The following is a 25,529-nucleotide window of genomic DNA, read 5'->3' as shown; positions in this document are numbered from 1 at the left end:
GATTAGGATAAGGTCGGGGTAAGGGTTAAGGGTTAGGATAAGGTCAGGGTAAGGGTTAAGGGTTAGGATTAGGATAAAGTCAGGGTAAGGGTTAGGATTATGTTAAGGTCAGGGTAAGGGTTAGAATTAGGATTAGGTTAAGGTCAGGGTAAGGGTTAAGGGTTAGAATTAGGATTAGGTTAAGGTCAGGGTAAGGGTTAAGGGTTAGGGATAAGGGCTAGAGAATTAATATAGTCAACGAGGGGTCCCCACAGGTAGTGAGAGACAGTGTGTGTGTGTGTGTGTGTGTGTGTGTGTGTGTGTGTGTGTGTGTGTGTGTGTGTGTGTGTGTGTGTGTGTGTGTGTGTGTGTGTGTGTGTGTGTTCAGCATCGGGCTGTGAATCAAAACGTGGGGAACATCTAATCTTCAGTGTTCCTGTCTGCACTGAGAGTCTTTGTTCCGAAGCATAAATGTGACACAGCTGAGCATTCATATGCATTCATTTAGAAAATAGGCCAGTTCCCCAGAGAACCTTGTACCCCATCCCCCCCCCCCACCTCCACCAGCACCTCCTCACACACTTCTTCCTCCACTGCTGGTCTTGTTGTCTATACTTTCTCTTCTCTCTCTCTCTCTCTCTCTCTCTCTCTCTCTCTCTCTCTCTCTCTCTCTCACACACACCCCTCCTCCTCCTCCACGGTTGCTCATTTTCCTTGTCACCTATCTATCCTTTTCTCACTTTCCCCGTCTGTTTACACTTTTCTCCTGCTGTGTCGTTTTTCCGCTCTTTCGCCTCTTCACCCAGTCACTCACTCTGTCATTCGCGTGCAAAGACGCTCGCTGCCTCGTTTGTTTCCACACGTGCACAACTCGCTCATTCGCTCTCACGTGCACACTCACACCAATGACACCGCTCTCTCTTTCTGTGTGTGTCTCTCTCTCTCTGTCTCTCTTTCTGTCTCTGTCTCTCTCTCTCTCTCTGTCTCTCTCTTTCTGTATCTTTCTCTCTCTTTTTCTCTCTGTCTCTGTCTCTCTCTCTCTGTCTCTCTATGTCTCTCTGTCTCTCTCTTGCTGTGTGTCTCTCTCTTTCTGTCTCTCTCTCACCCTTTAAATCCATGCTATTAAATTACATTATTCGATTAGTGCTTTGTCGATAAGTGGCACTCTTTAGCAGCGCTCTGTCACATGCCTTTGGCTGTGCACTGTTTTTTGTCTCTGTCTCTTTCTCACACGCGCACACACATACACACACACACACACACACCCACACCCCCGGGCTCGGGCTGGTTATCCATCACCTTTAATCGCTCCAGCTTCCTGACCTTCTGTGATAATCAGGCATTGTTTGGCTCTGGGTCTGAGCGGGGCTTAGGCAGCCTGACTGGGCCAGCTGCCCTTCAGCTAGGAGGACTAGAGTGGCATCAACGCAGCTTAATCCAGATGTGGTTAATTCCCCCGCCTCCTCGAGGGAGCAGGACTGAAGGATATCTGGTAATACATTAGGAAACGTCGTGAGACAGTCGGTGGCTGTAGGTGCTCTTACCAGCCATGGCAGACAGGCGAGGAGACCGCGGGCAGGAGGCAGTAGTGCAGCAGGAGAGGGAGGGAGGAAATGATGAGGAGGGGGAAGAGGAGAGAGAGAGTGGGGGAAGAAAGTGAGAGATGTGTGGTGAATAAGCTCAACACAGATAACTGGAAGCAAACCATGAGACCTTGGTTTCACGTACGATTTTACTCATTTAAAGCTTCACCTTCGAATTCACATGGGAGCTGTATAATCGTGTGTGTGTGCGTGTGCGTGTGTGTGTGTGTGTGTGTGCTTGTACAAACACACCCCTTTCTCCAACCCCTCATCCACCTGTCACCTGTTTTGTCTACCTGCACTCACGTGAGCCCCACAGCCATCATTCTCAACACCTCCTTCATCTAAAGCCCCTTGTTTCTCCTCTTCTTTTCCATCTCTCTCTCTCTCGCTCTCTCTCTCTCTCTCTCTCTCTCTCTCTCTCTCTCTCTCGCTGGCTCTCTCTACATCCATCCCCCTCTGGCTCTTTCTCCGTGTGACTTCCGTGTTGTCACTTCTCTTTAATCGGGTGGAGGAGAGGTGTGAATTAAAATGTGTGACAGGAGTGTGTGTGTTTGTTTCTATATCGGGACTGGGGTCGGGTCACATCACACCTTCTGTGTGCTTCACACCAACACCTCACACAGCCCTTTATGGAAAAGTCGCTGTAGTGTAGCATCGTGTGTGTGTGTCTCAGTGAGTGTATGTGTGCATGTGTGTGCCTGAGTGTATCTGCCTGTGTGTGTGTGTGTGTGTGTGAGAGAGAGAGAGAGAGAGAGAGAGAGAGAGAGAGAGAGAGAGAGAGAGAGAGAGAGAGAGAGAGAGAGAGAGCGAGATTAACATTTGCAGTGCAGTTGGGCCTTGTTGTGTGGAGGCTAGTGTGTCACAATCCAAGTGTTTCATGTTTCTCCAAGGAGCAGGTCTTCCCTCATCCAGCGTGTGGAAATCTGTTGCGACTGTAGAAGAGCTGACTGCCTCTGATGGACACATGGCACACAAATAAAACAGGTCATTAACCTCATGATGTATTTCCTCTGCACACTCCTTCATTAGCAGAACTGCCTAATTTGGTTTGTTCTTGTTTTTTTTTATAGAAACCCAGCCATCAGGATACGAGGTGGAGTTTCCAGTCAAATTAATACCTCTGAGAAATCTTGTTGCAGATGGTTTGTTCATAATAATGGCGAACCAAGAAATGAAGCGGCCTCTGCTCTTGCACTCACTGATATATTTCCATTTGGCTTCTTGATAATTACTCAAAAGTTGTCTGGTATTCAGCGAGCAGACCAGCAAACACAAGAAGAAGACCCACGGGTGTTACCACTCATCTCTCGCTTATGCATCCACCTTTCAGGGAAGGAGAAAAATAAGGATGTTTACAGTGTTGATGAGTGCTACGTTTAATTGGGCTCTAAATTGCACTGTATTGACATTGGAAGGATATTAAATCGTGTCACTTCAAAGGAACTTTACAAGAAACTCACTGGGATTACTCAGGAGAAATGTGCTAATTACTGTGACACATTATAAGGGCACCGCTGTCGTCTGAATAATTTCAGAATTGGTTTCAGTCTTGGCTTTGCCCACTGCAAGTCGATTGCAGCTCAGGCCTGATGAGTACAGATCCCAAAAGTGCAGGACCGAGAGAAGGCTGACTGAGTCAAGTCTGCCCTCTTATTAAAACCTGTTTCCATGGTGAGCAGAGTCCCTTCATGAAAAGTGGAAGAAAACTCTCAGGTCTTCCGTCTCCCTCTCTCTCTCATATTCAAATATCTTTTATTGGTATGACGGATCAGACACCTTTATTGCCAAAGCAGTACAAAAAATTATTGATATTGATAAATTATTTGCATTAAATACAATAATATGCAATTATCTACAATCATATCAAATACAATATATATCATCATCATCGTTGGCGGTCACTCGGGGTCGAGTATGACTCTCCTCCTTCTAGGTCCTTGTGGGTATCCTTGTGGAAGGACGCCTGCGCATGACAGCTTTTATATGGAGTGGCTGATGTGCCTGCAGCCACCACACAGTCCTTGGCATGGGGTGGTCAGAGTCCAATGGCATGGAGAACCAAGACGATTCGGGACCACCCTCTGTTGCAGCCTTCATCCGTCTTCACTGCCGTTGTGACCTGGAGACATCTTCCACCACTTCCACTGTTGCTGGATCGTGCTTCCTCTGGAACCTCCCCCTTGACCTATCCACCTTGGGTGACCCTACCAGGAGCCAAGCTCCGGACGGCATAGATCTTGGGATCATTGGTACATGCAAGTTTATCCACCACGGCAAGGTAGTGAGCCAGGAGAAGACAATAATACGATCATCAGCACCTATAGTTTCCGGTGCCGGTTGCCAGCTGTGGTTTGTTTGTAGTTCTCCCTACTTTTAAACTTTTAACAACTTTTAACATCTCTGTGAGACCTTTGGATCATTTTAATTGATTTTATGGCTTGCCTATTTTATGGATTTTTACCCAATCATCCATTATTGCACTGACAAACTGGACTTCTGGTGAGAACCGTGAGGACTCAACCTTCAGCTGATGGAGCGAACGGCTAATCGGAGCTAACGTTCTTTTCTGTGATCATCGACCAACCGGTTTAATAATATTTTGTTTTGCTAGGACTGCCTAAAAACAAATCAAATTACTAACCTGATTACTAACCTTACTAGCCGTCTGATATCCGACAGCTCTCAGATGAACTACGAAAAAATGATAATCTTTTATCCGATTTTTATTGACACTGCAGCCTCACAGTCCAAAACAGTCTCAGCCATGAACTCAGCCTTCTCTGACACCATCCTATAGGACCCATTATGTTGTTGCCGGCCCTCCTGCTGCTCCACTCTCAGCTCACGGGCTGCCTGGTCAAAGGTGGTAGTCAGACATAGCAAGACAGAAAGACCCCAAGCTGCCTCGCCTCTACCCATAAATCTCTCACATTGTTTTACCATGCTACCAGCTGATGCCATGGCTCACCCTGTAGATGTCCCCATGGCCAATGCTGTTCCTGTGGCCGATGTTACCCCATCCCACCTGGAACAGGGCCCTGCTCCAGCTGGGACTACTCCTGCTGCAACAGATAGCCCGGCTGCTGCGGTGGCAAACCTACCTCCCACTGCTGCTGCCACCGCAGGCCCTCCTGCATGGGTCCCCTGCATCATCCTCCCCGGCGTCCTGGCAGGTTGGTCACGCCCAGTCCCACTGCCGCTCCCTCAGGCCAACAACATTCATCCTATCCCAAGACTGTCCCTGACAGTGCTGTCAATCAGTCACCCACTCCTCTCATCCCCCCCACTACCGTTGTCACTGGGGACTCCATAGTTTGAAACATCCGTTTCGTGAATGCAGTCATGCACTGCTTCTGTGGAGCCACTACCCTTGATATCCTGAAGAAACTTCTAGGTCTCCTTGACTAATTTCCAACAGTTGTGAGAGTAATATTCCACGTCGGCTCCAATGACACTGCCCGTCATCAGTCCGAGCTGACAAAAGGTGATTTTATTCATCTTCTGAATCTCCTCAACAGTTGTAGAAAAACCGCTTTTATTTCTGGCCAAATTCCCACACTGGGTCACGGTGTGGGATATTTAGCAGAATTCTCAGCCTTCATTCTTGGCTCCAGTCCATGATTATACTGTACAACAATGTTTTTATTCACAACTTTGACTTGTTCTGGGAGCGCTCCTCCTTGTGTAGAAGAGACGGTCTTCACCTGAACATGCTAGGTAGTCGCATGCTTGCTGCTAATTTGAAGCATGCTGTTCTGTCCACATGTGGTTGACTATTTACATCACATATGTGCCTTTTTGAACCATCTTCTTCCCCTTTGCCCACAACAATTGTCGCATTCTTCGCTTACACCAGCCCCTCTTGTGGTATGATCACACTGCTGTTCTACCGCCCCCCATTCCTGACTGCATCACTGCCAGGCATCATTACCCTCACCATCACCACAACAAACGACACGTGAATCAGTCCAGTCTCCATCCCCTTCCTCAGTCCTCACAACCTCTCATAGAGCAACATCCTCTGAAACTGGTTTTGTTCAACACTCGCTCACTCAATAACAAAAGCTTCATTCTGAATGAATGTATAACTGACAGTAACCTTGATTCCCTTTGCCTCACTGAAACCTGGCATAAACCCCTGGACTACTTCTCACTAAACCAGACCACATCCACAGGATTCACATACATTGGTAAACCTCTTCTTCTTGAGGGGTGGGGAGGTGGTGTTGCTGCTGTTCACAGGAAGGACATTAAAACCACCTCCATTTCTATTCCTGCCGCTTATTCTTTCGAACATCTTGCCTTCAAACTCTGGTCCCACTCCCTTGGTCACTGCCATTATCTACCCCCCCTCCCAGCCAAACCCCTTTGACCTCTCTGATTTTCTGGGCCAGCTATGTGCCATCTCACCTGTTCTCCTCCTGGGGGATTTTAGTATCTACATGATTGCCATAGAATTCCTGGAACTGATCCAATGCTTCAACTTCATGCAGCATATCAACTTCCCCGCTCACGTGGCCACATCCTGGATTTGTTCTGCTCCACTGGTCTCACAATACATCAACTCTCCAGCCTCAACCTCAGTATATCTGACCACCTGTCAATCACCATGGACCTTGACACCCCTATCCCCATCCCAAAAGTCAAACCCATAATCCAGCCATCCATTATCCAAGCTGCTTATCCTGCTCTCAGGGTCGCGGGTATGCTGGAGCCTATCCCTGGAGTCAATGGGTGGTAGGCGGGGAGACACCCTGGACTCTGTCTCCCCCTGGGCTCCTTCTGCCTCTCTTGCCAGTAAAATATCTTCCTCCGCTCCCCGCTTTCTGATAATCCCTCCGATCCTGTCAAGAATTATAATGACTCACTCTCCTCCTATCTTGATCAGCTGGCCCCCATTAAAAACAAAATAGTCTCCGTCACACACTCAGCTCCCTGGTATACTCCTGAACTCCATCAAATGAAACCCCGTAAGCGCCAGCTCATTAGACTTTACAAGAAAAATGGTTAAACAGTGCATCTCCAGGCCTACTCAGACTACCTTCAACAACACAAAGATGCTCTCATCACAGCCCGGCCCACCTGCTACTCACACCTCATACATTCTGGCTCCACTAACCCTAAGGCTCTCTTTTTCCACGATAAACACACTTCTGAAACCCAGTGACAATTCCTCCAATTCGTTCACGGTTAACAAGTGCAGCTCTTTGCTTTCGTTTTTCCAATCTAAAATTGACACTATCTACAGCAACCTGACCACCTCCCCTGCCCTCTCCCCCCTTTTACCACTCAGCCCCTGTCAAAGTTCTCCCCGGTGTCCCCAATATAACTGTCCAACTTTATGGTAGGAATGAAAAACTCCACTTGTGCTCCTCTCTTTTGCAGCTAAGAGAGAAAGAAAAATAAGCCACTTTTTTTTGTCATTGTACAGGTTATAATGAAATGTGTTCTCTGCATTCAACCCATCCTATTGTATAGGAGCAGTGGGCAGCTGCAGCGCCCGGGGACCAACTCCAGTTCTTCTTTCCACTGCCTTGCTCAGGGGCACAGACAGGAGTATTGACCCTAACATGCATGTCTTTTTGATGGTGGGAGGAAACCCACGCAGACACAGGGAGAACATGCAAACTCCACTCAGAAAGGACCTGGGACGGCCTGAGGTTCGAACCCAAGACCATCATGCTGTGAGGCAGCAGTGCTAACCACTGGGCCACCATGCCGCCTGCACATTGACTTTTCTCCCCACATAGATAGGGCAGTTTCTGAGGATCAGGGCTATGGATAAACTCAGGATACATATTTATTTTTTCAAAACAAGCCTCTCTCAAATTCTTATATTTCTCACAGTAAAATAGGAAGTGAGATTCTGTCTCAACCTGTCCTTGATGATAAAGTGAACTCTCTCTCTCTCTATCCCCCCTCTCTCTCTCGCTCTCCATCTTCCTCTCCCTCTGTCCCCCCCTCTCTGTCTCCATCCCCCCTCTGTCTACCCCCGCCCCTCTCTTTCGCTTGCTCGCTCGCCCATTCTCTCTCTCCCTCTCCCTCTCTCTCTGGGTCTTATTGGGGTGGGAGGTGGTGGCATAGACAGTTTTCAGTGTTAGCCTGTTTTGCTCAGCATCCCGTGTCTTCGTTCATCATCAGCGATGAGACATAAACACCTCCCACAGCCTCCGAGCCTTATGCTGTCTGATTTAAGATTGTTTATGCAAATGCTGTTGGTTTTACAAATCTATCAAAAGCTCAAATTCAATTACGGTTGAACATCCCAGGCGGAAGAGCCACCGTGCCCTTCTTTACATCTTCAGACATAGTATATCTGAGAGTCATACACAGCGTGGCCAGACTTCATCAGTCTTGGTTTTCCATTATAATGTTGTTTTGGTATTGGATAGTGTGTGTGGAAGATCAAGATTGAAGAAAGTCATCCTAAGATCTGACAAAGTGTCGCCCCGATGTAAAAGCCTCAACACAAGCTTCTTTTTTTTTAATCCGCCTTCTTCAACATGGTGACATTTTCATATTGGCAGCAACAGTGTGAAGACCGTCGAGCACAGCAGCACATCTTCACTGGTTACTTGTGCCGAAACTGTGAGTTTTTGTCTATTCACGTATTTTTCTTCCTGGCGGTGGAAGTTGTCGGTGCATCTTGCTGCAGCATTTGCAGTGTGTCTGCTTTGTCTCCGCTGGCGTTGGTATTGTCTGTAGCGGGAAGTCACAAATGAAGTAGGCAGGTGGTGTGTGTGTGTGTGTGTCAATCAAATCAGCTAGATGCAGTGCTTTGGATGAAACACAGCAGGCCCTACTGCTGAGAACAGAAATAATGCTTTCACAACCACTGCTATTACAAAGACCACTTATTTCTAGAGCGTGTGTGTGTGTGTGTGTGTGTGTGTGTGCGCGCCTGTGTTTGTGCCGATCCCTCCATTTTGCACACATGATGTGATTTCTTTAGCCTTCAGTAGAAGAGTGCAGGTGTCGATATAATTGACTGCCATGTTGTTGATGTATGTGGGTGTGTGTGAGTGAACGTGTGTTGCGTGCATATTGACTTTTTTTCCACTTGCACACCTACCTCTGGTTCATAAACTATATATCATTAGGTGTGTGTGTGTGTGTGTGTGTGCGTGCATACTGTATTATAACTGAAGCTGGAGTTATACTAGGTTGCATGCAGGGTCTCTACTGTCGACACAAGGCCTGGCAGTAGGTCAGGGAGAAGTGTAAAGACCCTTGTTGATGATGATGCGACATAATCTGGCTAAGTGCGGCATTGTGCTGGTAGAGAGATGCCGGTTTGTAATTAGAGGAGAGCGAGACCTCTTGATAAAGACTGGTGGGGGTCTCATGCTGTTTCTGGTTGATTAGTTAACTGGTGGATGAGTGGTTGCATATCAAGGAGAGAGGCTGCGGTTGGTTGATTGCAGGGCGGGGGTCACTCATACCCCTTTAACACTAAATCAGGGACCTGGGTAAAACCTGTGTTTGCTGTTGATGTGAATGGGACGACACGGATCATCCGTCATGGGTCCCTGGGTCGAAATCTCTCGGCTTTGATATGAAAGAGGGAACTCTACACAGGTTTCCCTCAATTAACCTCATCCGTTATGATCGGAGGAGCACTAGCATGATGTTCACGTCGTCCTGATGAGCTAGCATATTGTTGCATTAAGTTATCATAAGGTAGGGTGTCCGGGTAGCGTAGCAGTCTATTCCGTTGCCTACCAATACAGAGTTCGCTGGTTCGAGTCCCTGTGTTACCCCCAGCTTGGTCAGGCGTCCCTACAGACACAATTGGCCGTGTCTGCGGGTGGGAAGCCGGATGTGGGTATGTGTCCTGGTCGCTGCACTAGCGCCTCCTCTCGTTGGTTGGGGTGCCTATTCAGGGGTGGGTGGGGGGGCACTGGGGGGAATAGCGTGATCCTCCAATGCTCTACGTCCCCCTGGCGAAACTCCTCACTGTCAGGTGAAAAGAAGCGGCTGGCGACTCCACGTGTATGGGAGGAGGCATGTGGTAGTCTGCAGCCCTCCCCGGATCGGCAGAGGGGTGGAGCAGTGATTGGATGGGTAAATTTGGGAGAAAAGGGGGGGTGAGATTATCATAAGGCGACTGAATGAAGAACTTGTATAAACTCAGAAGATTTCCTGACCAAATGCCAGATCATCCACACCAGCCACCATGTTGAATCTCCGCTGGAAACAAAAACATTGAAGCGGCCACTTTTAATGGCGTGACCACCCTGTCTAGCAGTGATGTGTGTGGAACTTGTGTTGCGCGCTCAAGGTCTGAGTGGCGACAACCCGGTTTTTACCTGTGACCATAATCTGGTACGACTGGTCAAACGCAGGTCGAACCCTGTTTAGTAGCTCGTGTCTTACGGGGGTTTTGTGTGAGGGATGGGACAACACTGTCTGATAGTGGATGAGTGGTCATTTTAAATTTGACTGAGGCCTAAAAGTGTGTAACACCCCAATCTTTTTTGGGGGGGATTCCCCCCCCTTTTTTCTCCCAATTGTACTTAGCCAATTACCCCACTCTTCTGAGTCGTCCTGGTCATTGGTCCAACCCCTCTGCCGATCCGGGGAGGGCTGCAGACTACCACATGCCTCCTCTGATACATGTGGAGTTGCCAGCTACTTCCTTTCACCTGACAGTGAGGGGTTTCACCAGGGGGACGTACCCTGTGGGAGGATCACACTGTTCCCCCCAGTTCCCTCTCCCCCCGGACAGGCACCCCGACCGACCAGAGAAGGCGCTAGTGCAGCGACCAGGACACATACCCACGTCTGGCTTCCCACCCGCAGACACAGCCAATCGTGTTAGTAAGGACGCCTGACCAAGCTGGGGGTAACACAGGGATTCGAACCGGCGAGCCCCGTGTTGTTAGGCAACGGAATAGACCGCTATGCTACTCAGACACCCCCGTAACACTCCAATCTGAAGTAAATCTGAAAAACAGACCAAATCTGCACCTACCCCACATGAACACAAACCTAACAACAGCACTTAACAACACAACATTTCTAACAAAGCAAAAAACGTGGAGATAATGTTAATATCACCTAATCCGCCGTCTTTGGCAGGGAAGTTACTCAGTGGTCCATGTGTTGTTCAAAGATCAATGTAAATGAAATGAAAGCGACTTTATTCAACATTGTATTCTTACAACCAGTTGTATTTTTACAGTGAAATTTGTCTTCTGCATTTAACCCATCCTGTTGTATAGGAGCAGTGGGCAGCTGCAGCATGCAGGGACCAGCTCCAGTTTTTCTTTCCATTGCCTTGCTCAGGGGCACAGACAGGAGTATTATCCCTAACATGTATGTCTTTTTGATGGTGGGAGGAAACTGGAGCACCCCGAGGAAGCCCATGCAGACACGGGGAGAACATGGAAACTCCACACAGAAAGGATCTGGGAGGGCCTGGGGTTCGAACCCCAGGACCTTCTTGCTATGAGGCAACAGAGCTAACCACTGGGCCACTGTGCCGCCTTCTTAGATAGACATCAAAACTCACCTGTATGAGAAGGACAGCTTACTCAGGCCTCTCCTGTTTGCACGTTTGTAGGTACTACAGCGCCACCATCCTTCAGATGTCGGGAGTGCGGGATGAGAGGCTGGCTATCTGGCTGGCTGGGCTGACCGCCTTCACTAACTTCCTGTTCACCCTGCTGGGCGTGTGGCTGGTGGAGCGGGTGGGACGCAGGAAACTGACATTGGGCAGCATCATGGGTAAGGCCCGGAGGAGTGCAGCTCGTTCAAGCAGATCCATTAAACGATGTGTTAAAAGTAATAGAGGTTCATCAAAAGGCCCGACTTATCTCCTGTGCCTGTACTGAGATAAACAACATATGAGACTAAAATAAAATGGATGTCAGATGAAAGCAGCTGTATAAAGATTTAAGAGGAGAATACGAGACTCTGAAATGTCAAGAAATTATATGGTTTTTGCTTTTGTGCTGGCTAGATAAAGCCATGGTAGAGGAAATGAGAATTGTTTGGACAACATTTTTTGCAAAAATTGTCTCGGTGAAGCCATAAGCTCCCAATATATTGAAAATACACAGAGTTGAAGCACGTACAGTATTCATCCCGTTCTCTTTTCTTCAAAAGGAAATGTCTATTGCGATGTTATGTGATTTGATGCGTATTTGCAAGAACTTATATGAAACTATGTACTATAGCGACAAAGTGCAACTGCAACCCCTGACCTGTTATCTCCTAGCTTCCCTAAGACTTGACATACAAGTGAGTTTGTAAGCATCAAATGAGCCCCCGTGTTCATTCTCCCACATGCATTTATTATTGAGCTCAGTAGCAGCTGACGATTTCACTAACATTTCAATGATTTTGATAACATTGAACAGCAATTTTATGTGCCTTTTTCCCCCCACTAGGCACATGCTTAAGCCTGGCTCTGTTGGCCATTGGTTTTCTGCTGTCGGCCCAGCACAGCCCCTCAGTCAGCCTCCACCCCACCGACCCCTCCTTGGTCAACTCCACCTGCATCAAGTACCAGTAAGTACTCTATGACAAGTCTGTGAATGTTCTCATTCATCCAGGTCATGGTTATCCAAAGGAGTTGAATCAAGTGCAACTGGACTTGGTGTATAACAACCAGTTACACAGTATTTTACCAAGCAGCACCTCCCATAGTTCATTTTGCAGGGATGCCTCTGTCCCCACCACCCTCCAACTAAATCGCCCCTCTCTGCTCTGAAGATGTGGCCTCAATGTCAGTTCCTCATCTACTAGGCTTGTTATTATTCCCAAACATGCAACCATAGGAGAGTTCGAGGCACTACATTTCCACATATTATGGTGCAGAAATCCAAATGAAGGAGTTCTTAACCCCTCAAAAGCCATTTGAATTTGATACTGGTTATGGAAATTATCTACAAATTACCCACAAAAATTATAGATGAGAAACAGCCTTACATTTTCAAAACAAATTTGGGGCATTTTTACTGCACAGTACGTTGTGGAGGTTCTTTAGATGTCTGTTTATTGGCATTCAGATGCCTTTCCGTGTGCACAAGGAGGATTTAAAGTTTATCTTCCTCTTTTAGATGGTCTTTCCACTGTTATGGCATCCTTTCTTCTGTGGTTGAGACACAGTCAACAATATGTTGTTGACTTTCGTTTGTTTGTTACCCATTTCACTTTATTTTGTGCACAGGTGTACATACATACATAAGATTAAATGCAAAGCCAGACGTTGCCCTGCATCTCATGCTCTCAAATTCAAATGAAATCGGGGTGTGCGCGGGTGGTGTGGCGGTCTATTCCGTTGACCTACCAACACAGGCATCGCCGGTTCGAATCCCCATGTTACCTCTGGTTGGTCGGGCGTCCCTACAGACACAATTGGCCGTGTCTGCGGGTGGGAAGCCGGATATGGGTATATGTCCTGGTCACTGCACTAGTGCCTCCTCTGGTTGGTCGGGGCACCTGTTCGGGGGAGGGGAAACTGGGGGAATAGCGTGATCCTCCCCTGGCAAAACTCCTCACTGTCAGGTGAAAAGAAGCAGCTGGTGACTTCACGTGTATCGGGGGAGGCATGTGGTAGTCTGCAGCCCTCCCCGGATCGGCAGAGGGGGTGGAGCAGCGACCAGGACAACTCGGAAGAGTGGGGTAATTGGCCAGAAAAAGGCAAAAAAAAAAAAAAATCCTAAAAAAATTCAAATGAAATCAGATTTAAAGTTGTTTTTTTTTATGATTCAGATATGCCACGTTTTAATGGCTTCATATATTTTAATTTATATGAATGAATCTCACAATGCGGTGAAGTGCCTATCGATCCCAGGTAAATCATTATCGCCTACCTTTCAAATAACTCTTAAAACTTTTTTTTCATTCATTCTAATTTATTAACATTTTTAACCAGTTTTCTTTCAAATGTTACGCCCAAATGTCATATTGGAGTGATGGAGCTGGTTGGTGAGCTAGTCCTGCACCCAGTTAATCTCTGCTTACATGTTAGCATGTGTTCAAGTGGGCTTAGCCGTGAAGGCGGCGTGTCTTACTGTTGCTTACACCTGCAGAGAAGGAGGTGTTAGTTAAATACTATTGACCAACACTGATCCAGGGAACACTGAGTGCAAGGCTTGAATGATTTGTGCTGTTGTGTTGACTGAATTGTCCATCGTTCACTTTTCCTGCTGAGCATCCTCCCTCACAGCGTCTGGAAATGTTGCATCGATAACCAATCGGGATATTCAATCAATAATGAATATTGAGACACGCAGATCTCCATGCAACACACCTAGTGGTTGCTGTTTTATGCAGATGGCTCAAGAATGTAAAACAAGAGAATCAGGCAAACACAACGGGCAGTGGAGGGAAAAAAAATCACAGTCCCTGTGCATGGAGGACCTCGTTCATCTTAAGTGTCACCGGGATTCAAATTATTTCTACTCCACCGCTTTCTATTGAATTATCATTTCACTCTTTGTCCGCATTCTACACGAATAGCTTCTATCTACAAGCAATAAAAGACTGCACTGGAAATATTATCGCCGCTGAAAACTGTACAGGAGTAACAGACTGTGTAAATGTGAGTCTCGCAGACCCTAACACAGCATTAATGCCTGAGTCTGGTCCTCAATTTGCTTCAGTTTACTACAATAGATGTCTCCATTTGCAAAAAATGGCAGTGAGGGATGCAGGGAGTGAGAGAGGGGGAAAGAGAGCGGTCGGTAGGTACACAGACAGAGAGAGGAGAGAGAGAGAGAGAGAGAGAGAGAGAGAGAGAGAGAGAGAGAGAGAGGGCAGAGCAGGAGAGAGACCAGGGAATATTGCTAGGCGAGGCAGAGATGACATGTCACTATGTCCCAATTTGCTGTCATTTGCAGGCACTTGAAGGCACACCTGTGGCAGATAAAATGTAAGCTATTGTAAAACATTGTCATTCATCATGACAGCAAATGCTGCCTGATGGACTCTATGTGGAAAACATACGCCACATGCACACGTGAGGACACACCGGTAATGTGAAGAAATGGAGGCATTTGCGTCATTGGATTTGCTCTACTGAGTTCCTTTTACTCCATGTGGCCAAAGACGTCTCATTTTTCACAACAACGTGATCAGAAGACCGGTAGGGCCATCACGCGCCACAGACAGCCGTTCTCCCCCCCCCCCCTCCTCCGCTTTTTTCTCCCCAATTGTATCTGACCAATTACCCCACTCTTCCGGTCACTGCTCCACCCCCTCTGCTGATCCGGGGAGGGCTGCAGACTACCACATGCCTCCTCCGATACATGTGGAGTCGCCGGCCGCTTCTTTTCACCTGACAGTTTCACCAGGGGGACGTAGCACGTGGGAGGATCACGCTATTCCCCCCCCCCCCAGTTCCCCCTCCCCTCTGAACAGGCACCCCCTGACCAACCAGAGGAGGTGCTAGTGCAGCGACCAGGACACATACCCACATCCCGCTTCCCACCTGCAGACACGGCCAATTGTGTCTGTAGGGACGCCCGACCAAGCCGGCGGCAACGCAAGGAATTGAACTGGTGATCCCCGTGATGGTAGGCAACGGAATAGACCGCCACGTTACCCGGACGCCCCGCAGACAGGCATTCTGAATGTGACATCACATTTAAGGATACACTCTCTAATCGCTGTCGTGGGATGCAGGTAGGCTGGCGTTGGCGTGCGGGTGGCCGGGGGAGGAATGGGCTGCGCACGGGTCCCCCTGCTCACCGGCTAAGTCCAAGCCGCTGTGCACAGCCTACCGGCGCCCTCCCAGGGGGGAAACCAAGCCATCAGGCGAGCTGTCCTGCACCAGGTGGGCCTCATGCCAGACAGATACGTCAGTTGAGTACACCTGAGGGTGATCACTAAACAACCGTTATGGCGTCTGCTCTCCCGTGACCCACAACCCCTCTCCCTCTGCTTGCAGCCGAGGCTAAACCACACCACACTTCCACAGTTACTTCCACAGTTACTTTGAAATGAAATGAATGGCTTCTGTGTCAGTGACCTCTGACTGGACAGCAAATGCATGGAGCCTGTCCATGTACTGTATGTACATATGCTGCATCTGGATCCTAGCTAGTGTTGCCATGCAAAGGCAACAATTAACAATACTACTACTACTACTATAACTACTACTACAACAACTACTACAACTGCTACTACTACTAATAATGATAATAAATGATAAATAAAATAATAATAAATAATAATAAAAATAATGTTAACAATAGATAACAATTTTTGTGTGTGATTGAAGGGTCAAAGTTCACAAATATGGTTCAGATGCAATATCAACAAAAACTATACCTATAAATACTTTTGAGGGATATACTACCCGTTTGCATCGAAAGACATCTTCCATGGGGGCAGGTGATGAACTAAAATGTTGTGTACTTGCAGCTTTACTCATTTGATGCAGTATATGAAACTTTCCTTCTCTCCCGTCGCCTCTCTGTCTCTATTCACCAAGCCGCCCGGAAACAGATTTATGACAGACTACCTTCCTTCCTTCCTTCGCTCAGCCCTAGTATATCATTCCACGCAGAAAAAGCCCGACGCTAACAACGCATAAAGTGTGATCGATGCTACAGACACATTGAAGGAAAACATGTTTCACTACACAAATGGATTAAGGTGTCAGTATTCCAGACAGTCTCCTCTCAGATGTTACTGACATTTTACGAGGAGTAAGGAGAGCCGTACTGGCAGTGATTTCACCGCTTCCAGACTGCAGCTAGGTGTCAGGAGAGATGCGATCCATCAGTACCATACAGGTGTTTGGCTCGGACGTTTAGACGTCAAATGGTTGACGGGTGTCAAGACGTCATATTCCTGCTGTGCGATGTGCGCTCAGATGTTCCTCCCAAGCTCTGAAGAGAACATGACAGGTATCAAACTCACACAGGAATATGATCACTGTATCCAGTGTGCAGTTTGCTTTCGTTTAGATGAGATAGGTAAGTTAGGCAGGTATTTCTATTTCCCTCTCTTTACCCCCCCCCCCCCCACCGCATATAAATCAGTGCTTAAAGTGGGGAAAAAGAAAGTGCGAGTACTCCCCTTATTCAAGTTTTTTTTTTTTGGTGGTATTTTTACCTTTTTATTTATTTATTTTTCATTTTGATAGACTTTATTGATCCCTGTAGGGAAATTACACTCTGCATTTTACCCATCCTAGCTGTGTAGCCAGGAGCAGTGGGCAGCCGCCGTGCAGCACCTGGGGGATCAACCCCAGTTCGTCTTGCCATGCCTCGGCCAGGGGCACAGACAGGAGTATGAACCCTAACATGCATGTCTTTTTGATGGTGGGGGAAACCAATGCACCCAGAGAAAACCCACCGCAGACACGGGAGAACATGCAAACTCCACATAGAGGTGACCTGGGATGACCCCCCCCCCCCCCCAAGGTTGGACAACCCCAAGGCTCGAACCTAGGACCTTCTTGTTGTGAGGTGACCATGCTAACCACTGGGCCACCGTGCCGAGAAATTACTTGACAATGTAAAATGTGTTCCTACTCTGCCGCCAGTCCATCACAGGGCCGACACACACACACACATTCACACCTAGGGACAATTTAATACAGCCGATTCACCTGACCTACATGTCTTTGGACTGTGGGAGGAAACCGGCGCACCTGGAGGGAACCCACACAGACACGGAGAAAACATGCAAACTCAACACAGAGGTTGACCCGGGACGACCCCTGAGATTGGACTACCCTGGGGCTCGAACCCAGGACCTTCTCGCAGTGAGGCGAAGGCGCTGACCACTGCGCCACCATGCCGCCAAATTTAATTATTAGACAGTGGCAGTGGAGAGGTAGACGGGAAATGAGGGGGGTATGACATGCAACAAAGGTCGCCGCCCAGAATCGAACCGGCAACGTTGCAACCATGTGACCATGTGGTATGGGCTGTCACCATTCGGGTACAGAGGTGCCCCCCCCCGCCCCATTCACAGGTTGGCGGGTGTATCGGCCGGTATGAGCAAATCATTAATACAGTCTGAATTTCTGCAGTGAATAAAAGATACTAGGAGGTGTTGCCGATGTTCACAACATAGATTTGTTTAATCAAGGGGACAACCATTTCAATTATTAAAGGTAAAAAATAGTTGACTATGTGCTTTAGTGTGTGGTGCAATGATGTCATCAGGCCGGGATGCCCTTAGTTCCTTGTGTTACCAGCAAAATCCCTAGATACCGTCTCTTCTATTTCTAGTATGTCACCCAACCTAAGCACCCCTGCCTCACCATGCTCTATGTCCAGCTGTCCTTCAGGATAGTATTGTAAGGTTAATGTCACGTTACTCCAACTAGCCGCTGACAGAGACAAGCAGGCAGGGGGTAACAGGAACAGGTGAGCATCACGGAGGGTCACCAGTGCCCCCTGGGTAATGCGGCTTATTTAGGGCAGTTATGAATCGCTCAGAGAACCTGATATGGAGAGGGCTGAGAAGAGTGCCGGCAGCTTGTGAGAAGTGCCGGTGCACAAGAAAAATACAAAGTACGCTAATAAGTAAAATGTAGAAGTGCCGGTACTGCGTATCAGTGAGTACCGGCCCGCTTCCAGCAGCGATATAAATTATGTATGAATGAATCTATTCGTAAATGCAATGCATATGAGAGAGAGAGAGAGAGAGAGAGAGAGAGAGAGAGAGATATTCATAGATCCATACATGCATAAAAAATTAGAGCACAGTATGATTTCCTATACGGTGGGAAGGCGGGAAGGGCAGTAAGTGGTATTGACATGCACCGTTTTCTCTCCAGGGCATGTGAGATGTGCATGTTGGACCCCGGCTGTGGATTCTGCTATCGTGAGAATGGCTCGGCCCTCTTCGCCTCCTCCTGTGTTCCAGTCAATAGGGCTTCCACCGAGCGGGCCGCATGGGGCAGGTGAGTCACCGAAGCTTGAGGGGCCAAAAGCTGTGTAGGTGTGTGTGTGTGTGTGTGTGTGTGTGTGTGTGGTGGGGGGGGGGGGCACAACCAGAGCTTCCCAGTTTGAGCTTTTTTAAAGGCAGGTTTGTCTTTTCTCAAAACTCGTGCCGATTCCTCTCCCAAACCTGCAGTCTTGGGTTCGCTATTAGTGAAGAACGTCATCGGGCTTGTTGTGTTGTGCGTTAATTATTGTGTTATATTGTTTATGGATTTCTCATAGACTTGATTGCGATGAAGGCAAAACTATGAAACTATGACTCACTTGCAAATAAATGAGAGCGTGTTCGGTTTAAATTGAATTAGTTAACTGATTTGGCGGCTGTTTCTCACAGACAAAACATTTGTGCACAATGGATTTGCAGTTCCCAACATGTTAATGGATGAAGACGTGATCGAAGACACCTGCTGATATCTTCTTCTAACCTTGATTCATACTAAATAAGGATTATAACGCTTAATGGCCACCCTCCCAGATCCTTACCCTGACCTTAACCACTCAATAGCCATACTTTAACTTAACCATACCTAAACTGACTCAAACGTGTATAATCTAGTTAACATGTCATGTGCATGTGACAGAACGCTGGCAATCAGCGTGTTTTGGGGACTGCAAATTTGTCCTTTACCTGTTCAGAACTCAACTTGTGTTAGTGTACAATGGTATAGTGTATCCCAAGTTTTTCCAAAATTACAGCATTGACAATCTAAGTATTCATTCTTGTCTGTGGCAAGTCTCCCTCTAAGGACAATACCGCTCAAAAAAAAAACCAAACCATCATAATTTCTTTGTGTGTTTTACACCACAAAAACATGTGACTATGGTTTGGCTTTGAAGGCAACAAATACCAACATGTACCCTGGCTCTGCTGAATGGTGGAAATTAAGCATGTATGGGCTTGGCTAGTACTTGGATGGGAGACCTCCTGGGGAAACTGAGTTGCTGCTGGAAGTGGTGTTGGTGGGCCAGAAGGGGGCAGTCTTCCCTCTGGTCCTAATAAAAAAAAAAGAAACAACAAAAAAAAATCCTAATGCCCCAGTGCAGTGACAGGGACACCGTGCTGTAGGAGATGCCGTCCTTCGGATGAGACATTAAACCGAGGTCCTGACTCACTGTGGTCATTAAAGATCCCATGGCACTTATCGCAAAGAGTAGGGGGTCCCCCGGTGTCCTGGCAAAATTTCCAACCTGGCTCTCTCCATCTGGCCACCTAATCACCCCTCGTGTAATTCACTCAATGAGTCCTCCCTCTCCACCTCAAGCCGATGTGTGGTGAGTGTTCTGGTGCAAAATTGCTGCTGTGCATCCCCCAGGTGGTGCTACACATTGGTGGTGGTTGAAGTGAGTTACCCCCTTCAGTGTGAAGTGCTTTAGGTGTCTAGATAAAGTGCCCTGTAAATGTAATCCATCAAATATTGCACTCATATGAAATATTTTTATGCATGCTCAATAATCCAGGTAAGAGAATCATAGAAAGTTAAATCAGTTCATCTAGACACGTTATTGAGAAACGCTTCAGCACTCATGTAATGCCCCTTTTCCACTACATGGTACCGGCTCAACTCGACTTGACTTAGCTCGACTCGCAGAGTGTTGTTTCCCATTACCGTAACAGTACCCCCTCAGTGTAGCTGGTCTGCATTGGTTTTGGTACCTGCTCCAGTTTGGAACCTCAACAACTTTGGTACCAGAAAAGTGTTAACAGTTACCAAAATGCTGGTACTTTCCAGTAATGGAAAATGAAAAAGTCGAGTCGAGTTGAGCCGGTACCATGTAGTGGAAAAGGGGCATAAGTGACCTCTTCAGTCTCAACTGAATGCAGGTATCCCCACCCTTATAAACGATACAGCGGCATAACGACCAAAAACAAACAATCAGTTTCATATGCAAATTGCCATGAGCATTAACTAGAATCTCGATGGTGATGTGTACTATTCACAGAGGATTTGGGAATATTTGCAATCACAGCATTGTAAAATGCCGACAGATGTACTCTTGGGTGCCCCCTTGGTTCAGGGATGGTCATTCCCTCTTCATAGATGGCATCTTTGACTCCCCGTTCAAACCAGTGTTCCTCCCTATCAAGGATGTGCACATCCTCATCCTTGAAAGAGTGGCCACTGGCCTGTAGACCAATGGGGTGGACCAATTTCTGGTGCAAGAAATTGGTGCACCCCAAGGATCGGGTCCCCCGGCACAAACAGAGCAATATAGTATATGCTGTTATGTGCCAGGAGGATTGCTGTGACTTGTACATTGAGGAAACCAAACAGATGCTGGCAAAGAGGATGGTACAACACAGGAGAGCTAACATGTCAAGCCAGGACTCCACAGTCTACACCCATCTACAGGCCAGTGGCCATTCTTTTAAGGATGAGGATGTGCACATCCTTGATAGGGAGGAACACTGGTTTGAACGGGGAGTCAATGAGACCATCTATGTGAAGAGGGAATGACCATCCCTGAACCGGGGGGGGGGGGTAAAAGTACATCTGTCACCATCTTACAATGTTGTGATTGCAACTATTCCCCAATCCTCTGTGAATAGTACACATGGCCATTGTAACTCTAATAAATGGTCACACGCATATGGAACCGATCATTGGTTTCGGTCGTTATGCCACTGTATTGTTTATAAGGGTGGGGATACCTGCAGTCAGTTGAGACTGAAGAGGTCACTTAGAGTGATGAAATGTTTCTCTCTCGATAAACGTTGTGTCCAGATGAACTGATTTAGCTTCCTTTGATATGGCTTGGAACGTTTCATCCATTTTTTGTTTTTGTTTTTTTATCACTTTAGTTTTTATTGAACTTTTTAGGTCAATACAAACATGGCATCCGTATTCAGAAGTAAACATTGAATTATCTACATTTACTTGCACACAAGCCCAACAGGGCAACTCAAAACAAACAAAAAAAACCACACAAAAAAATTAACTACAAGAGCTTCCTGTGGGTCTAACTTTCCAGCCTTAAGTGTTGTCATGAATTATGATGTCGCGTGTTTGCTCCTTAAACCATATCCATTTCTTCCACTGGTCTTCCATCCGAGGTACTGTAAGTCTCAATCGATGAGTCAGTTTTTCCATTGTATGAATGTCCTCCACTATTTCCATCCATTGTCCTTGTGTGGGGGCGTCCACCTGGCACCATTTTCTTGTGATTGCCTTCTTAGCAGCAATCAGCAGTATCTTAACCAAACATCTATCGCTTGGCCCTATATCGTCGTTTTTAAAATTACAGAAATAGAGGGTCATATAGCACTTAGGGAAGTCATATCCAAGTACCTTTTGTATTACATCATGAACCATCTCCCAAAACATTGCTAGCTTATTAAATTTCCAAAATACACTCACTAGCCACTTTATTAGGTACACCTTGCTAGTACCGGGTTGGACCCCCTTTTGCCTTCAGAACTGCCTTAATCCTCCGTGGCATAGATTCAACAAGGTACTGGAAACATTCCTCAGAGAGTTTGGTCCATATTGACATGATGGCATCACGCAGTTGCTGCAGATTTGTCGGCTGCACATCCATGATGCGAATCTCCCGGTCCACCACATCCCAAAGGTGCTCTATTGGATTGAGATCTGGTGACTGTGGAGGCCATTTGAGTACAGTGAACTCATTGTCATGTTCAAGAAACCAGTCTGAGATGATTCGAGCTTTATGACATGGCGCGTTATCCTGCTGGAAGTAGCCATCAGAAGATGGGAACACTGTGGTCATAAAGGGATGGACATGGTCAGCAACAATACTCAGGTAGGCTGTGGCGTTGACACGATGCTCAATTGGTACTAAGGGGCCCAAAGTGTGCCAAGAAAATATCCCCCACACCATTACACCACCACCACCAGCCTGAACCGTTGATACAAGGCAGGATGGATCCATGCTTTCATGTTGTTGACGCCAAATTCTGACCCTACCATCCGAATGTCGCAGCAGAAATCGAGACTCATCAGACCAGGCAACGTTTTTCCAATCTTCTATTGTCCAATTTTGGTGAGCCTGTGTGAATTGTAGCCTCAGTTTCCTGTTCTTAGCTGACAAGAGTGGCACCCAGTGTGGTCTTCTGCTGCTGTAGCCCATCTGCCTCAAGGTTCGACGTGTTGTGCATTCAGAGATGCTCTTCTGCATACCTCGGTTGTAATGAGTGGTTATTTGAGTTACTGTTGCCTTTCTATCAGCTCGAACCAGTCTGGCCATTCTCCTCTGACCTCTGGCATCAACAAGGCATTTTCGCCCACAGAACTGCCGCTCACTGGATATTTTCTCTTTTTCGGACCATTCTCTGTAAACCCTAGAGATGGTTGTGCATGAAAATCCCAGTAGATCAGCAGTTTCTGAACTACTCAGACCAGCCCGTCTGGCACCAACAACCATGCCACGTTCAAAGTCACTTAAATCACCTTTCTTCCCCATTCTGATGCTCGGTTTGAACTGCAGCAGATCGTCTTGACCATGTCTACATGCCTAAATGCATTGAGTTGCTGCCATGTGATTGGATGATTAGAAATTTGCATTAACGAGCAGTTGGGCAGGTGTGCCTAATAAAGTGGCCGGTGAGTGTATATGCGAGTGGTGTACATCCTCTGTTCCACATTTCCTCCAGCATGACAGTTTCGTGCTGGAGTATCTATTTTTGATTTTTGGTGTAATAAAAAAACGTATCAGATTTTTCCAGGAGAATTCCCTCCATATCCGCGAACTAGTGGAGGATTGATGGACTTTCCACATATTCTGCCAGTCCTCCTCTGTAATTTCTGTGCCAAATTCTAATTCCCATTTTTCTTTTATATATGTAGTTGAGTGTTTATTAGTTGTGAGAGCTTGATATAGTACAGATATAGTCCTAGATTTTCTCCCTTCATATGCGTTAATTATAATTTGAATCACACTGTTCACCTCCATGGAGGGTCCTCTCCTGATACGTTTGTTGTAATAATCCCTTAATTATAAATATCTAAAGAGGTCATGATTCTCCAAATCAAACTTGTCTTTCATACCCTGAAAACTCTCCATCTCCCCTTTTTCCTCTAGAGTGCACCATGCTGTGATTCCCCAGTTAACCCACAGTTTAAAAACTGTATCATGCCTCGCTGGAGTAAAGTCTCTATCATATGCTACCCATCTCAATAACTGTATCTCATCTTGTATTTTGTTGATTTTAATCAATTTAAACCATAACTCCAGTGTAAATAATGTGACTGAATCCATGTGGGTTTTTGTTTTCTTGTATACTTCTTTATCCCCTAAAATATTCTGAATAGGGTACCCACCATATTCCCTTTCCATGACTTTCCACTTGGCCATGTAATCTTGCCTACACCAGTCAACAGCATATCTCAGCTGAGCAGCTTTGAAATATTCTTTTAGATTTGGTAAACCCATACCTCCCTTTTCCTTTGAGAGTTGGAGAGTTTCATACCTTACTCTGGGCTTCTTCCCTCCCTAAATAAATCTAGATATTGTCCTATCCCACCTATCAAATTGAGCTTGAGTCACCTCTACAGGCAACGATTGGAATAGGTAAAGAAGCCTTGGTAGAATATTCATTCTAACTGTCTCAATTCTTGAGCTGAAGTCAAGTGGCAGAGTGGACCATCTATCAATATCCTTTTGCATCACATCGTTGATCTTGCCGTAATTTGTTTTATGTAATTTAGACAATTCCTTGGTAATGTAAATTCCCAAATATTTGATTTTGTTTAGATTCCAATTAAAGTAAAATTTTCCCTTGAATTCTGTGGTTGGAGTATAATTGAGAACTAGCACCCGTGTTTTTGAGATGTTAATTTTATATCCAGATAAATGACCATATAGTTCTAGTAGCTTCGTTAGTTGAGGGAGTGATGTATGTGGTTGCTCAAGATAGGCTATGCCATCATCGGCAAATAGCCCCACCTTGTGGAGAGTGCCATTCACTGTCACTCCATTAATTCCTTCATTTTGGCGAATGGCCTCCGCTAAAGGCTCAATGAATAACGCGAACAGTGTCGGAGACAAACAGCATCCTTGTGTAACAGAGTTGAAAATGACCTCACTCAGATAAAGTGAATTCTCCCAAAATTTGTATTTTAACATGTTATTGTAATCCAATGCTTTTTGATGGTTTGTGTAAACCCCAGATGTTGTACCGCATTCACTAAGGTTAAATATGAGGCTGCGCGACTGTTTGTCTATTTACTCTCACTTTGACACATTTTGGGCATTTGCGCTATCCGTACCTTAGAGCTAGACCATTTCCGCTGGAGGTAAGCAGGCTTTGGGAGCGCTCCGTGAATAATTTGATATTTTAATAAATGAACATGTTTTCTTTGCAAACTATGGGTTGGATATAAATGTATATAAGTTGTACTAACTAATGCTCTCGAAAAGTAACGATAGAAAGTGATTTGTAAGTGTTTTAACTGAGTTAAAGTATAATTTTGGCGGCAACCCCGCTGCGCTGTGCGTTATGGAGAGCATTGTTCTTATTTTGGTTTTTATGCTATTTTAGACTTGTATGCAGTCGCGTTGCAGCAGAAATCTCATGGATTGTTGTTTTATTTGTGAATGCAGGTACGTGGTTTATGTATAATGTAAATGTGCAAGAACTTGGTTATGAATATTGCAAGAGTCAAGAATTTCTATGTTAAAACTATACGATCACTCAGTGCGCTATGCCAGTGCTGTCTGTCATTTTGTTTGGTTTGTTTTGTACTTTTGTTTACACGAAGATTAATGAGTTGTGCATTTTGATTTCCATGTAAGTTTAGTATGCTATGCAACGCATGAGGTTAGCCAGGAGAAACATTGTTTGCTAGCTCATGCACGAGAGAGCTAGACCATTTCCGCTGGAGACTTGTATGCAGTCGCGTTGCAGCAGAAATCTCATGGATTGTTGTTTTATTTGTGAATGCAAGCAGTAAAAGCCACTGTTAGGAACCCCTGGTCTGAATCTCTATCACGAACACCTGCACAAGTGAGGGTCGTTACACTTGTCTTGTCGACCTCTGCAAACTGAACTTGTCCGTTAAACTCCCGTTTATTTTAATCCGAGCATTAG

At 46.3% G+C, this 25,529-nt stretch overlaps 1 protein-coding gene across 2 annotated transcripts in view; it reads left to right on the top strand.

Moving 5' to 3' along the window:
• Positions 1-25,529, top strand: part of LOC130109517 (proton myo-inositol cotransporter-like) — a 142,581-nt gene that overhangs the window by 102,089 nt on the left and 14,963 nt on the right. For both annotated transcript variants that reach the window (XM_056276446.1, XM_056276444.1), the window contains exons 5-7: positions 11,131-11,294; positions 11,960-12,080; positions 18,316-18,441. In XM_056276446.1, coding sequence (XP_056132421.1) covers positions 11,131-11,294; positions 11,960-12,080; positions 18,316-18,441 — 411 coding nt within the window. The remainder of the gene's footprint in view (positions 1-11,130; positions 11,295-11,959; positions 12,081-18,315; positions 18,442-25,529) is intronic.

The sequence above is a fragment of the Lampris incognitus genome, chromosome 3 (assembly GCF_029633865.1).
Source record: "Lampris incognitus isolate fLamInc1 chromosome 3, fLamInc1.hap2, whole genome shotgun sequence".
Taxonomy (NCBI): Eukaryota; Metazoa; Chordata; class Actinopteri; order Lampriformes; family Lampridae; genus Lampris; species Lampris incognitus.
Note: the sequence above shows the minus strand (reverse complement) of the source record. Positions and strands in the feature narration are given on the sequence as shown.